Source organism: Lemur catta, chromosome 11 (genome assembly GCF_020740605.2).
Source record: "Lemur catta isolate mLemCat1 chromosome 11, mLemCat1.pri, whole genome shotgun sequence".
NCBI classification, from domain to species: Eukaryota; Metazoa; Chordata; class Mammalia; order Primates; family Lemuridae; genus Lemur; species Lemur catta.
Window position 1 is genome coordinate 79,934,492 of NC_059138.1, and position 16,524 is coordinate 79,951,015.

At 34.7% G+C, this 16,524-nt stretch overlaps 1 protein-coding gene across 1 annotated transcript in view; it reads right to left on the reverse strand.

Annotated features, from left to right (window-relative positions):
* The window catches only part of DPY19L2 (dpy-19 like 2), a 110,473-nt gene that overhangs the window by 14,461 nt on the left and 79,488 nt on the right, over positions 1 to 16,524 (reverse strand). The window contains exons 17-19 of the mRNA XM_045564415.1: positions 7,319 to 7,343; positions 2,018 to 2,137; positions 526 to 700 (exon numbers count right to left, since the gene is read on the reverse strand). Coding sequence (XP_045420371.1) covers positions 526 to 700; positions 2,018 to 2,137; positions 7,319 to 7,343 — 320 coding nt within the window. The remainder of the gene's footprint in view (positions 1 to 525; positions 701 to 2,017; positions 2,138 to 7,318; positions 7,344 to 16,524) is intronic.

The window sequence follows — 16,524 nt, forward strand, 5'->3', positions numbered from 1 at the left end:
AGTAAAGAAAACAGAATATCCAAGATTTTAACTCTTCTGCACATGGCTGGTTTTACAGAGTCAGAGGAGACAGCACTGACTAAAGTGGTAGAAAAGGTGCTGGGTAAGTCCCCACAATCAAAAGTATCTTCACCGGGGGCCTGCCAAAAGGTGTGAAATTTTGCTCTCTTAAAGATTTCCTCAATTTGTTGTTGTTATAGTTAAAATACAATAATGCTGAGAGTTAGAGCACATAACTTGCAGAAAATCATTAATTCCTTGGTGTTAATTAAATTTTTTTGACAGTTACCTAGGAGAGGTTTAAAGGCAATACAAAATTGCCTTTTGAAAGGGTTTCATTGAGTGGTCACTGCAACAGGCATGCTCAAAGTTTGTGAGAGTATGAATGACTGTATTTGTAAATCATATACACATATACATAAACAGACATATATGAGTGATAACTATATAATTATATACAAATATGTATGTTTGTGAGTGTGTGTGTGTAAAACTAACTACACATATAACTAAAGAGCTACATACCTGGTCTGGTGTTGTATCTGATCCATTGTATAAGTTCTTCCTGAGGCAAATTATTAAATTCCCCTATTATGCTCCATTGATTATGGAGGTTGGCACAACCTTGTACTGACATCACTGTTAGAATGCCAAAGATAACATTCTCAAAACGAACTCTGCAAAAAAGCCAGCCAAAGAGCTGCAATAAAAGAAATTATTTATTTATAATTCTTATATGAAGAGTGCTATAGAGTCTATAGTAAATTGTCACCTTGCAATTTAAACCAAGGTGTATTATCCTTTTATATCCGTACACAAGTATACAGAATTATCATCACCCATTGTTTAAAAACAATGAACATGTTGGAATTACAGGACCCAGGTAAAAATGGAGCTTTCTTTCCACTCAAAAGAATTAAGGAAGGAATGAATACCTGATCCTTCTAATATTTATTTACCACCAGGGATTAAGATTAGTAATTCACAATTGTGAAACATCCTAGAACAGTGATCCCTAACCTTTTTGACATCAGGGACCGCTTTCGTGGAAGACATTTTTTCCATTGACTGGGGGGTGGAGGTGGGGGCTGGTGCTGGAGGATGTCGCCGTCTTGGCTCCACCTTGGGCTTTCGCTTCTTAAGGGGAGCGCAACCTGGAACCCTCGCATGTGCAGTTTGCGGTGGGAGTCACACACCAATGAGGGTCTGATGCCAGGCTGATCTGACGCGGGAGGTGTGGAGGGGCCCCTCCGGTCGTGATGGGAGTGATGGGGAGCGGCTGTGGGTGCAGGTGGGGCTTTGCTTGCCTCCTGCTGTGAGGCCCAGCCTGGATCCTGGTGGTCTGCAGGCTGGGGTGGGGTGGCGGTTGCAGTCCTAGAACTAAATTCTTTAACACTGGCTGCCTTTTATGGAAATCTTGAATAACTAGGGGAACCCTATTAGCATTGTCAGGGATATTCCTCTCAGAAAAACAGGTGTTATGAAATTTTAAGACAATACACTCGAAATCAAAACTATCTAAGGTGTTTCCAGAAGTGCCTTAGTCCCAAAATTCTAGTTACTTTATCTAGCTATTTTGTATGTTAGATAGAATAATAGAATCCCAGGATTTTTTAGGGATTCTCTGAGCCAAACAGGACTATACTACAGCAATTGCTCTGCACCTACTCCCGTCTTGGATAAGTAATTGAGGGTAGTTCTGGGGAGGAAGGAGACTCTTCCAACAGACCTGAGCTCCAAAAGATTATGCGTGCGGATAGGATGCTAATGGAGGGAAAAGTGCGCCTCATCACTTGTGACAGAAATACCTGTTAAAATCTAGAAATGATTTTCAAAGCTACTTGAAATTGCTTTTTCTACTCTATAGTGAATCATGAACATTTTAAATCATTTTATTAGTAGTTATGTTAAAAACATTTAGTGCTTTTATGTTTTGAATTACTCAGCAAAGCCATGGTAACTACACTGTAGCTGCTACAGTTATCACAGTGTAGTCATACAAGAATGAATTCCTTACCCGTCGTGAACACATCAAGGAAGCCATAATGCACATATGTGGTGTCAAAAACAGCTTCAGCCTCATAATTAAAATGGCAAGGGTAGTAAATGCTAACAACTGCAATGTGTGAAAAACCAGCTATAAAACACAAATAAAACAAAATGACATTTTTACTTTATACATTTTTAAATTAATAAATATAAAATATATTAAAACTATTATATTCATTAGAACAAGGATCTTCTAACTTAGTAATAAGTCTATTAACATTTATTCATTCATTCAACAAGGTTTATTGAATGCTTTCTATAGTCCAGGTACTGGTCTGTGTGTTTTAGATACAACAGAGAACAATTTCTGCCCCTGTGAGACTTATGTGTAAAATTAGTCTAAACCCATTTATCCATGAAAGTTCTCTATTATTTAAATATTGTAATTATGACTCTGCCCTATCCCCACTTTCCCCCTTAGAAAGCTTTCTATTCTTAGGCTAAATATTCATAAGACTTCACTTATTAGTTCTGTATTGTCCCAGTTCTGGTTTCCCTTCTCTGGACATAGTGCAGATTGCCTTAAAATGTGGCATCAAGAAATAGCCTATAATAGATATGGTCTAATCAATGCAACCACACATCTAATTTTCCCCAATACTCCTTTCCTTTGGCTATTTTGTGCCACAGATTGACACTGTCATTTTCTCTCATATTCCATTTGCTTCTACCTCAGCAACAACTTTTCACATGATCACAATTAAATCCAAAGTAGTAATTCTTCTTGACTTTCTTCTGTTATCTAAGGGTTAAAAGAAGGACTCTGTTTTCATGTGGGGACTTGAATAAGCCCTACCATTTCCTTATCTTTCCTGTATGTTTTTTGTTTGTTTTTGTTTTTTTGTGGCTGGATGACAGACTAGCAGCTATTCCAAATGGCATCACATGTTTGTTTTTCTGTTCTCTCCCAAATGCTCCTAACCATCCGCTACTCTCAGGCTCCTGACATACCATACAGTTCTATCAGACAGATTTCTTTTTAGCAACTAAGTAGAGGACAGAAGGCTACAGTCAGATAGTGTAGTCCAAAAATCACTACTATAAGTACACTACTGTCGACTTGTTAGTACCTCTTTCCATGTAAAAAATTATTAGGAAAATCTTCTCAACATTTTTTAGAGACTGGAAGCAAGGCAGGAAGAAAACTGTTCACTATCAGTCTTTGGAATAAGTGAACCCAACAGGATAAAGAGTGAGGTAGCAGCTACCAAGTGGAGAGAAAATGAGGATTACATGTCTAAGAGCAGTCCAAAGGGCAGGACTGATCCTTTAAAAACTACCTCCAATCAGAGTTCAGAGATGTCATGTGAACAAGCTAAAGAGATGCCCCTTCATGGACACAGTTAACAGAGGCAGAATACTAGCTGGAGCCTCCTGACCTCTTGGTCCAGAAGTGCACAGGTGAACATTTACACAGTGCTTAGCTTATATGAGGCATTATTCTATGTACCTTACGTGTAATTCATTTAATCCCTAGAAACCATATGAGGTAGGTACTATTATTGTTCCCAGAATGACATTAAGCAACTTGGTCAAGATCACATAGTAAGTGGCAGAACTAGGATCTGAGTCCAGTCTCGCTCCTGAGTCTCTGCCTTTACCACTATTATGCTTCCTCTCCAAATAAACTATTGATCAACATGGTCAACTGGGTTGTTAACATGGAAGTGAAAATACCTCCAAACACACATCACTCAGTTTCTCAAAAAAAGTAATTCTCCCTCCAAATTCTGTATCATTTCACTCCTTTAATAGAATACCTCCATATTGATTCAGATACCTTCACAGCTGCTTGTCACAGAAAACCCTTCAGCTGTAAGTCATAGAAAAACCTTGTTTGTAACAGAAAACACAGACTCAACTGACTTAAAATATAAAGGGTCAAATATAAACTGATCAAATGACATAATGAACTGCAGGGATTAGAAAAAAAAGTGAAGGCTGATGATACAGGACTGACTGTTACAGACAAAACGACATGTGAGTGGGTCAAAAGAATAGTTGGGCAGAGAATACGCTCAATATCATCTTTCCACAGCCTATCTTCACACTAATTCCCTATAGTGATGATGACATTCTGGCAGTAAATATTGTTCCCAACTCTCTTTCCCTTCTTTCTCATTGCTGTGAATTACTAGGTATGTCTTCACTAATTTCTAAGCCCATAAAAAAATTGGTTAAAAGGTACTAATTTGACAAAATAAATATAGCCATTTTAAATTAGGAAAAATTACAACAGAATCCTTTAACAAGTTTTACTAATCAATATCATAAGTGTAGGGAGATATCCTAGGGGTTTATTTAGTGAGTTAGGGGATGCAGACTGTCCCCAACCCAGAGTACTGGCAGAAAGCAAGCAATCCAACACTCACTCCCTGATGATAAAATTATCCTACCGAATCCTCCCCTAACCCTGAAACACACTGGGATGTACACCTTTGGTCATCACACCGCAGTCACAGTGAGCAGCACCCTCTGTACTACTCCTGCCACATCTGCTCCTCCCTAAAGAGAAAACAGTCCCTGTCTCCAAAGCCATGTGAGAGAGATTAATCAAGTGAGTCCAAAGAGGGAATGGGATAAGGATATATGACTCTACATTGGCACTGCACTGAAATTTATCATTTCCTTCCATACAATCTGTTTTTGGAAATTTAAATTTCTAATCTGCCTGTGCATCAGGAGTTTTGCATATTCTTTTGTTAAGATATTTGCTATCACTGTCCTCCTGCTAGTCAGCTTCACTTCTGTTTGCCTTTTTAAAAAACACCTGCTTTACTGCCAACAGACCTAAAAACTCAGATATGACCTTACCATCTCCTGCTTAACAATAAAGTCCAGAATGAAGCTCAGATTCTTTGTGTACAAAGCCTCCATAGTCTGAACCCTGCCCACTTTTCCAGTCTCATTTTCTGCTACTATTTGCCTTTTTTGTATATCAGCAACACATTTGCTCACAGCACTGAACATATTACCTTATGCCACCTTTGCACATGCTTATCTTTTGACATTGGTAATTCCTTTTAACCTATTCCTTCTCTAAAGTCATTTCTAAAAAAATCTTTCCTCAACTACTCCATCCCCTTCATATAGATTTAATCACTTCTGTACTACTTTTGTATCTACTTTTACCATTATACATATAATTATCTATGTACATTATTTAATCTTCCCCCACTATACTGTAAATTCATTAAAGTAAGGACTTGATATATAGCAGGCACATGATAAAGAGTGAACTTTTAAGTACATAGCAGTGGTAGAAAAAGTAAATGTACAAAATAAGGATAAATGAAGAAATGAAAGACAATGAGAAAATAGCAAAATAATGTGAGAAATAAAGACAGAAAATTAAAGACCATTGTTTCTAAAAAGAGGTGGGTTTTAGATACTGTATGTTAAAATATAAAGTATGAATATGTACTAATAAGTAAAACTGGGTAATGTTACATTTCATGATTGATTTACATAAAGGTCATTTACATTAGGTACTAGTAGAATGAGTGCTTAAAAGCCTAAATTCTTTAGCTTAGCTGCCTGGGCTCATATTCCTTGGCTCAAAGCTAAGCTCATTTTAGCTTTGTAAACTTAGGCAAATTACTTAACCTTTCTATACCAGAGTTTCCTCATCTTTAGAACATAAATAATTATAGTACCTACCTCAAAGTGTTGTTATATGGATAAAATTATATATGTAAATTATATATTTACAAACAATGTCTTGCACACAGTAAACAATAATTGTTGAGAGCTTTGGAAAACTGAACTCCTTGGGTTCAAGTTGAAGCCTTACTACAAATTAGGTGTGAGATTTTAGGTAAGCTACTTAATTTTTATGAGTCTCTATTTCTTTGTTCTTTTTCCCAGACACATAGCTAGACTACATTTCCAGCTTCCCTGGTAGTTAGGTGAGGCCATGGGCCTGAGTTCTGGCTGTGGGCACAGTTACGTGCAACTGTTCCAGGCCTAGCCCTTACAAAAGCTCTAGTGCATGATCTTCATGTTCTTTCTCCTTTGCTGGCTTGAAACAGGCAAATATGTCAACTATGGAAGCCACATGTTGAAGATAGCAGAGTCACAGATAGAAGGAGTCTGAGTCCCTCAATTGTTGCTTGTCATAGAGCCACCTGCTAATGAGGAACTCTTGGTTTTAACTTTATGTAAGCAAAGAAACTTCTACTGAGTTAAGTTATTGAAATGTTGGTGTTTACCTCTGTAACAGCTAGTACTACCTAAATAACATACTTTATTTACAAAATGGGAATAATATTCTGAAAATTAAACAGCACAGTACATGGTAACTATTCAAAAAATATCAGTTGCAGATTGATCATCCTTAATCCAAAAACCTGAAATCCAAAATGCTACAGAATCTGAAACTTTTTGAGTGCCAAAAAGTTTAAATAAACTAAATATCTAAGTTTAAAATATTAGATACTAATACTAAAAATTACAACATGATGCTCAAAGTACACGCTCAATAGAAATGCTTATTGGAGCATTTCAGATTTTGGATTTTCAGATTAGGGATGTTCAACCATTAAGTATAATCTAAATATTCCAAAAATTTGAAAACAATCCAAAACCCTAAACATTTTTGGTCCCAAGCATTTTGAGTAAGGAACACTCCACATGTATCACTGTTCCTATTAAGTTCAAATTCAATAGCCCTGCCTTATAAATTTGACCTTTCCCTCAAGATCCACTTAAAGTTTGATCACTGAGGAAACCGTATTTCCAGCCCACACTGATCTTTGCCTTTGTATGCCAGCATCACGTAAAATGTTTTGTGTAATGTCTCCTTTGTAAAATTACACATATGTAAGTGTAGTAACATTACTACACTATCTTTTGTATCCTTCAACACTGCTGAGCTTGTAGCTGGCGGACCGTCAGGTCTACGTGGTGGCAGACAGCCACCAGCTGCAGGGCCACGAGTGCTTGCCCTGATGGACCACAGCTGCTTAGCTCAGCAGGCTAGAACCAAATGCTCGTTATTGTTGAATGAATGACTGATGGAATGAATGAAGGTAATTTAATTCAATTACGTTCCATGGTCATAAATCAGCCTTTGGCTTTCAGATCCTTGCTACTATTCAAAATTAAGAGCATATTAAGGAGTGAGAAGCATCAGCAGAAATTTATTACCAGTGCTGAACAACTCCAGCACTACTGATAGTGTATCAGCAGCAAGGTTATATCTTTGTGAATTAATCTTGAACTAGAATTTAATACACAAGTCTACCAGAGATTAAAATGAAAGCTTTACCTCACCATGTTCAAGGAGCTGTTTTCTGGAATAAAACAAAAATATTATCTATTTACTGAATGCACATTATACTAAGTTATGTAAGAATAAGCTTCATTTATTTGTTCTTATAATAGATTTAAAAATTTGATTCTCTCTAAACTACTTAAGAGTATAAAAAAATATTAGATACTACTACTAAAAATTACAGCAATTTAAAAGCCATAACTTACAGTCATCCTATTTAAGATATGTCAAAAAATCATTCTTTGGTTAACATAAAATAGGTTTTACTGATCCGTGGAGACTGGACTGCTGGAGGGATAAATGAATAGAAAGACTGTCTATTAAATATTCAACCCATGCACAGGATATATAATACTTTAGATAACCACTGTTAGACTTTTGAGTTATTTTCATTTTTCACAATTATAAATAACATGAACATCCTTGTACATAAAACTTTGTGAGCATCTCTGAATATTTCCTGCGGATAAATTTCCAGAAGAAAAATTACTGGGTAAAACATATAAATACTTTTAGTTACAGAAAAGTTGTGTCAATTTACAAAACACTTACATTATACCTACTGTGTTCTAGGCACTGTAAAGTCAATACAGTAGTCCCCCCCTTATTTGTGGATTTGCTTTCCACGATTTCAGTTACCTGTGGTTAGCCACATACTGAAAATATTAAATGGAAAATTCCAGAAATAAATAATTCATAACCTTTAAATTGAGCACCCTCAGTAGCATGATGAAATCTTGTGCCATCTCACTGAGGCTGTAAATCATTCCATTGTCCAGTGTATCCACCCTGAAGATGCTCCCCAGTTGTTAGTCATTCAGCAACTGTGGTGGTATTTCAGTGTTTGTGTTCAGGTCATACTTATTTGACTTAATAATGGCCCCAAAGTATAAGAGCAGTGATGCTGGCAATTTGAATATGCCAAAGAAGAGCTGTAAAGTGCTTTCTTTAAGTGAAAAGATGAAAGTTCTTGACTTAATATGGAAAGAAAAAAATCATATGCTAAAGTTGCTAAAACTTATGGTAAGAATGAATTTTTTGTCTCTGAAGTTGTGACGAAGGAAAAAGAAATTCATGCCAGTTTTGCTGTGACTCCTCAAACTGCAAAAGCTATTGCCAGAGTCCATGATAAGTGCTTAGTTAAGATGGAACAGACATTAAATTTGTGGGTAGAAGACATAAACAGAAATGTGTTCTGACTTAAGGCAATCAGCTGTGGTATTATTAATGTTATCCACTGGGGGTCTTAGAACATATCGCCCACAGATAAGGGGGACCACTATATAGCATGAATAATATAGATACAATTCTTATCCTCGTGGAGCCTATGCTAGATTTATACAAGAGGTAGAAGACTGCCTTTTCAATTGTTCCATTGAAAAGACTGGGTATTTTATATTTTACAAAAGGCTTTATAGGATGCAGGGGTATTCTAACATGAATTATAGGGGTGGAGACAGAAATAAGACAGTGTGAAAAAATTCAAGGATACCAAGACTCATGGATTTTAAAAAGGGTGGCTGGGGGCAGACCTCAAGGACAGTAGTGGAGTCACCAAATTACTCTGCCTCCACTGTAGCTCCTTCCCTACGCATGCACTTATGACAATGGGGTTCCTCCACTTTCCCTGCAATCTTCCAGTCACAACAGAATCCTGTAGTGTACTGTTTCATTGAAAGGAATAAACCTGGTAGGTAAGTAATTATTATAGTTACCAAGAACCCTGATAGTAACTACTGATAAAAATAAATCTAGTAGCTGATTTACAATATGAATATACAACCAAATCACAAGACACAAAAAGCATAAAGAGAAACACCAAAATGCCAAAATGAATAAGGAAAAAATAAAAAAAAAAACCCTAAAAAAAACAAAAAAACAACAATAAACCAAAACAAAACTAACCTCTCAAGAAACAGGTAAAATAAGAAATGAGAGAGTATTAAATTAAAGCTCCAATTTTTATCATCACAGAAGTTTGACAGGACACTGCATCCATATAATTAGAATAAGCTGCAATGAAAAGGAGTTTTCAGAAATTCTGAGAAAAACAGATTTGCTTAATTTAAAGTCTCAAAATACAGCTAAATGGCAGAAATGCACACAGCAGAAGTTGGTAATATTTAAGACTCACTTACAGAATTCTCTCAAAACACAGAGAAAAAAGAAATAGGTAATATGATAAAAGCAATAATAGAAGTTAAAAATAAAGAATAAAAGAAAAACAAAAAAATTTCCTCAGCTGAAGAAAGATTTGAGTGTTCAGTTTAGAATGACTCACGAATAAATATAACATGACATCTCTAAACCTTATAAATTTCTGCGAGAAAACTATATAGGATTTTTCATCTGTAATGCTCAATGCTAGAGAACAAAGAAGCAGTATCTGCAAAATGCTGAATAAAAACCAAAATATCTACTAACCAGCCCATCAGTCAAATATGAGGGCAAAACGAAAGCATTTTTCAGATAAGCAAGCACTCAGAAAGTATGCCATTTCTACACTCTTTCTGAGAAGCATAATTTGAGCATGTACTCAATGAATCTGAATAGGGGAAATCATAAGATTCAAGAAAACAGTCAAGAATACATCAGTAAAATCTGAAGGCTATCCAAAAATGGCGGTGTCTTCAATCTAAATGTTTAGAGACTTCTTAAAACAGAAGAGATATTACAACAATCTAGAAGTTAACTTTTGTACTGTTTCAGCACAACATGGGAGGTGAGGGCATGGAGGAAGGAAGAAGGAAAACACACAGGTCTCTAAAGCCAAAGCCTGAGTGCAAATCCTAGCTCCACTACTCCCTAGCTGTGTGCCTTTGGGAAAATTACTTATCTTCTTTGTGCTTTAATTTCCTTATTTGTAAATAATGGTAATAATAATTGACTCTTTTTTCACAGGGTGGATTTCAGGATTTATTGAGTTCATACAGGTAAAACACTTAAAATATATAGTAAACAATCAATAACTGTTAGCTATTATTGTTGGTGGTAATAGGTTTTAGATGCTGATTAATTCTTTATATCAAGATAAATATATTTGCTAATAATTTAAGGGAAACAACCTTAAAAAAATAAAATATTTTTATTTTATAGTAAAATAAAAATAAAATAAAATGGGATACAGATAACAAACAATTCAGTACATATCAAGAAAATCATTTTTGAAAAGCATGATGAATAGAAAACATAATATCAGATGGCTGGAAGAAGTACAAACACAGAAGTTATCATAATGAATATGAAAACAAGTTAAATTTACCAATTAAAAAAAGAATATCAGAGGAATTTGAATAGAAAAAATAAAATCCAACAATGAGAAATATACGTAAACCAAACTGTCACAAAAATGTTGAAAAATAACATAGATAAAGCATACCAGGCAGATAATATAAAAAGGAAAGTGGATGTGGCAATATTAATTTTCTGCAAAGAAGAATTCAAAGCAAAAATCATTAGACAAAGAAGATCCTTTATAATAATAAAAAGTACAATCCTATAATAACCATGCAATGAACAATTGCTCTGTCTATATAAACCAAACATATAAGACAATTTTGGAAGAAAAAATGCATTCCTAATGTTATATATGAAGACAGCATTCTGAGAAAATAACAGATAAAACAGAAAAATAAATTGGTGTACTAGAGCATTTAGAATAGCAATATTAATTACGAGATATAACATGTAAATTGAAACTCCTCTAACATAAAAAATGAACATTTTTAAAACCCTCTTAGAGCACTTATAAAAACTAAACATTAATCTCAATAAATTAATCATAAAGGCAAAATACAAAAACTAGTTAGAAATTTTAAGACATTCTTCTAAATGATTTTTGATTAAATGGTCAAAACTTGAATCACAGACTATACAGAAATCAACATTAATGGGAACTCTACATCATCCATGGGATATAGTCTAAGTTGTCTTGAAAAGAAAAAGTTATAACTTAAATGTGTTTACTATGAAACAATAATAATTGATAATAAATGAGCTGGACTTTAAACATAGAAAAACAAAAGCATACCAAAAGAAAAAATAAAAACCATAAAAATATTAATATAAGCAGAAATTAATAAAATGGAAAACAGCTTTGATAGATATGATAAATAAAACCAAAACCTGGTTCTTTGAAATGTCCAGAAAAGAAAGAGCTTTAATTAATCTGAATATGAAAAAAGATAAAAAATGCAAAATACAACATTAACATAGAGAAACATAACTACAAATACAGATGAAATTGTTTTAAAATAGTTCCTTGCACAATTTATAATCTATATGAAATGGATCCTTTTCTCTAAAAATATAAATCACAAAAAGTGACTTAAGAAGAACACGTGCATATACCTAATTGCTATATGCTTAAAAAAAAAAAAGCCAAAGAGCTGTTTTATAAGAAATGCTAAAAGGAGTTATTCAATCTGAAAGAAAAGGATGTTAGTGAACAATAAAAAATCATCTGAGGGTATACAACTCACTGGTAACAGTAAGTACACAAATACAGAATACCCTATTGCTGTAGTCGCAGTGTATAATCCACTTATACCTTGAGCAGGAAGACTAAAAGACAAACCTATCAAAAAAATAACTATGACAACTTTTGTGAGATAGATAGTATAAAGAGATATCAATGGAAAAAAAAAAGTAAAAAATGAAGGTGGATGATGGAATTAAAGTGTAGAGTTTCTTTTAAATATCTCTTTGTTTTTTGCAAACACAGTTATCATCTGTTTAAAATAATTGGTTATAAAATGGTTTCTGCAACCTTCATGGCAACCTCAAATCAAAAAACCTACAACAGATACACAAAAAATGAAATCAAGAAATTAAAATGTACTATCAGAGAAAATCACTTTTACACAAAGGAAGACAGGAAGGAAGGAAAGAAAAGAGGACCACAAAACAACTAGAAATCAAATAACAACATGGCAGTAGTAAGTCCTTTCCCATAAATAATAATGTTGAATGTAAATGGACTAAACTCTCCAATCAAAAGTCATAGACTAGCTGAATGGATAAAAAAAGAAATAAGAGCCAACTATATGGTGTCTACAAGAAACCCACTTCACCTCTGAAGACACACAGAGACTGAAAATAAAGGGATGGAAAATGATGTTCCATGCAAATGGAAACCAAAAAAGAGCAGAAGTAACTATACTTCTATCAGATACAATAGATTTCAAGACACTGTAAAAAAAGACAAAGAAGGTCATTATATAATGATAAAGGGGTCAATTTAGCAAGAGGATGGAACAATTCTAAATATATATGCACTCAACACTGGAGTGCCCAGATAAATAAACCAAACATTATCAGAGCCACAGAGAGAGACAGACCCCAATACAATAATCACTACAGACCTCAACACTCCACTTTCAGCATTGGACAGATCATCCTGACAAAAAGCAACTAAGGTTTGTGGCAACCCTTGTTGGGCAAATTTATTGGTGCCATTTTTCCAAAAGCATGTGCTTACTTCATCTCTCTGTGTCACATTTTGATCATTCTCACAATATTTCATGCTCTTTCATTACTACTATATCTGGTATCGTGATCTGTGATCAGCCAGTGATCTTTGACATTACTATTGTAATTATTTGGGGACACCATGAACCTCACCCATACGAAGAGATGGTGAACTCAACTGATAAATGTCATATGCATTCTGACTGCTCCATTCCCTGTATCTCTCTTGCTTCTTAGGCCTCCCTATTCCCTGAGATACAAGAATATTAAAATTGGGCCAATTAATAACCCTACCATGATCTCCACTGTGTTCAAGTAAAAGCAAAAGTCTTATATCTTTCATTTTAAATCAAAAGCTAGAAATGATTAAGGTTAGTGAGGAAGGCATGTTGAAAGCCGAGATATGCCAAAAGCTAGGCCTCTTGTACCAAACAGTCAAGTTGTGAAATGGAAAGGAAAATTATTGAAGGAAACTAAAAGTGCTACTCCAGTGAACACAAAAGTTATTAGAAAGCAAAACAGCCTTATTGCTGATACTGAGAAAGTTTTTGTGGTCTGGATAAAAGATCAAACAAGCCACAATATTCCTTTAAATCAAAGCCTAATCCAGAGCAAGGTCCTAACTGTCTTCAATTCTATAAAGGCTGAGAGAGGTGAGGAAGCTACAAAGGAAAATTTGGACGCTAGTAGAGGTTGGTTCTTGAGCCATCTCCATAACATAGAAGTGCAAGGTGAAGCAGCAAGTGATAATATAGAAGCTACAGCAAGTTATCCAGCAGATCTACCTAAGATAATTGATGAAGGTGGCCACACTAAACCATACATTTTTGATGTAGAAGAAATAGCCTTATATTGGAAGAAGATGCTATCTAGGACTTTCATAGCCAAAGACAGAAGTCAATGCCTGGCTTCACAGCTTCAAAGGACAGGCTGACTCTCTTGTTAAGGGATAAGGCAGCTGATGACTTTAGGTTGAAGTCATTGCTCATTTACCATTCTGAAAATCCTAGGGCTCTTAAGAATGCTAAATCTACTCTGCCTCTATAAGTGGCACAACAAAGTCTGGATGATAGCACATCTATTTATAGCATGGTTTACTGAGTATTTTAAGCCCATTGTTGATACCTACTGCTCAGAAAAAAAGATTCCTTTGAAAATATTATTGCTTCATTGGCAATGCACCTGGTAGCCCAAGAGCTCTGATGGAGATATATAAGGAGATTAATGTTATTTTCATGTCTGCTAATATTAATACAACAACCATTCTGTAGCCCATGGATCAAGGAGCCATTTCAACTTTTAAGTCTTATTATTTAAGAAATATACTTTGTGAGGCTATAGCTAACATAAATAGTGATTCATCTGATGGATCTGGGCAAAGTAAATTGAAAACCTTCTGGAAAGGATTCACTATTATAGATGTCATTTGTGGTTTATGCGAGAAGTTCAAAATATCAACATTAACAGGAGTTTGGGAGGTGATTCCAACCCTCATGGATGACTTTGCAGAGTTCAAGACTTTGGTGGAACTGCAGATAGAGTGAAAAATAGCAAGAGAACTAGAATTAGAATTGGAGCATGAAGATATGACTGAATTGCTGCAATCCTGAATAAATGAGGAATTGCTTCTTATGGATGAGCAAAGAGAGTGGTTTCTTGAGAAGGAGGCTATTCCTGGTGAAGATGCTATGAACATTTTTGAAGTGGCAACAAAAGATTTAGAATATTGAAAAAACTTAGTTGACACAGCAACAGTAGGGTTTGAGAAAACTGACTCACACTTTTAAAAAAGTTCTACTGTGGGCAAAATGTCATCAAACAGTATCATAAGCTACAGATAAATGTTTCATGAAAGGAAAAGTAAATAGATGTGGCAAATTTTGTTGTTGTCTTATTTAAACAAATTACCCCAGCCACCCCAACCCTCAGAAACCACCACCCTGATCAGTCAGCAGCCATCAATATCAAGGCAGGACACTCCACCAGCAAAATAATTACAACTTACTGAAGACTCAGATGATTGTTAGCATTTTTTAGCAATATAGTATTTTAATTGAAGTTTGCACATTTTTAAGACCTAATTCTATTGCACACTTAATAGACCACATTATAGTGTAAATATAACTTTTATATGCACTGGAAAATAAAAAAATTCATGTGACTTTCTTTATAATGACATTTGCTTTACTGTCATCTGTAACTGAACTTGCAACATCTCTGAGGTATGCCTGTGTCTAGAAAACCCTAACAATGGCATCATAAAACTGCTAGAGCTAATAAATTTATTTGGTAAAGTTGCAGGATAAAAGTCAACATACAAAAATAAAAATTTCACTTTTATACACTAACAGCAAACTATGTGTAAAGAATATTAGAAAAACAGCTCCATTTATAATAACACCAAAAGGAATAAAATATGTAGGAATAAACAACTAAGGAAGTGAAAAACTTGTTTTCTGAAAATGATAACACATTAATGAAAGAAATTAAAGAAGACATAAATACCTCCAAAGACATCCCACGTGACTGAATTATAAGATAATATTTTTTAAATGTCCATACTATCTCAAAAGGATTTATAGATTCAATACAATCTGTATCAAAATCCCAATGGCATTTCTTGTAGAAGTAGAAAAAACAACTCTAGAATTCACATGGAACTGAAAAAGACCATAAATAACTAAATAAAGCTGAAAGCAACACATGTTCTGACTTCAAAATATAGTATAAAAATACAGTATTCAAAACAGTATGGTAGCAGCATAAGGACAGACATATAGAACAATGGTACAGAATAGAGAGCAGCCCATAAATAAATCCACACATATATGGCCAACTGTTCTTCAACAATTGTGCTAAGACTACCTAATGGGAAAAGGTAGTCTCCAGCAATGATGTTAAGAAAACTGGATATCCATGTGCAAAAGAATAAAACTGGGCTCTTTTCTTACACCACATACAACAAAAATCAACTCAAAATGCATTGAAGACTTAAAGTTAAGATCCGAAACTCTAAAACTTCTAGAAGAAAACATAGGGGAAAAGCTCCATGACATTTGCCTTGGGAATGATTTCATGGACATGATACCAAGAGCACATGCAACAAAAGCAAAAACAAACAAGTGAGACTATATCAAACTAAAAAGCCTCTGTGCATAAAGGAAACAACAGAATGAAAAGTCAACCTATGGAATGGGAGAAAATATTTGCAAACCATGTATCTGATAAGAGGTTAACCTCTAAAATATTAATATATAAGAAACTCCAAAAACTAAATAGCAAAAACCTAATAACTCAGTTACAAAATGAGCTAAGGACCTGAATAGACATTTCTCCAAAGGAGACACAGAAATGGCCAACAGGTATATGAAAAAATATCACTAACTATCAGGGAAATGCAAATCCAAACCATGATGAGATTATCACCTCATACATGTCACAGTGGCTATTATCAAAAGAACAAAAGACAACAAGTATTGGCAAGGATGTGTAGAAATTGGAATCCTTACATACTATTGGTGAGAATGCAAATGGCACAGTTGCTATAGAAAACAGTATGGAAGTTCATCAAACAATTAAAACAGAACTACCATAACATCCAGCAATCCCACTTCTGGGTATTTATCCAAAAGAACTGAAACCAGAATCTTGGGGAGATACTTGCACTACCATGTTCACTGCAGGGTTATTCACAATAGTCAAGATATGGAAAAAACCTACATGTCTATCAA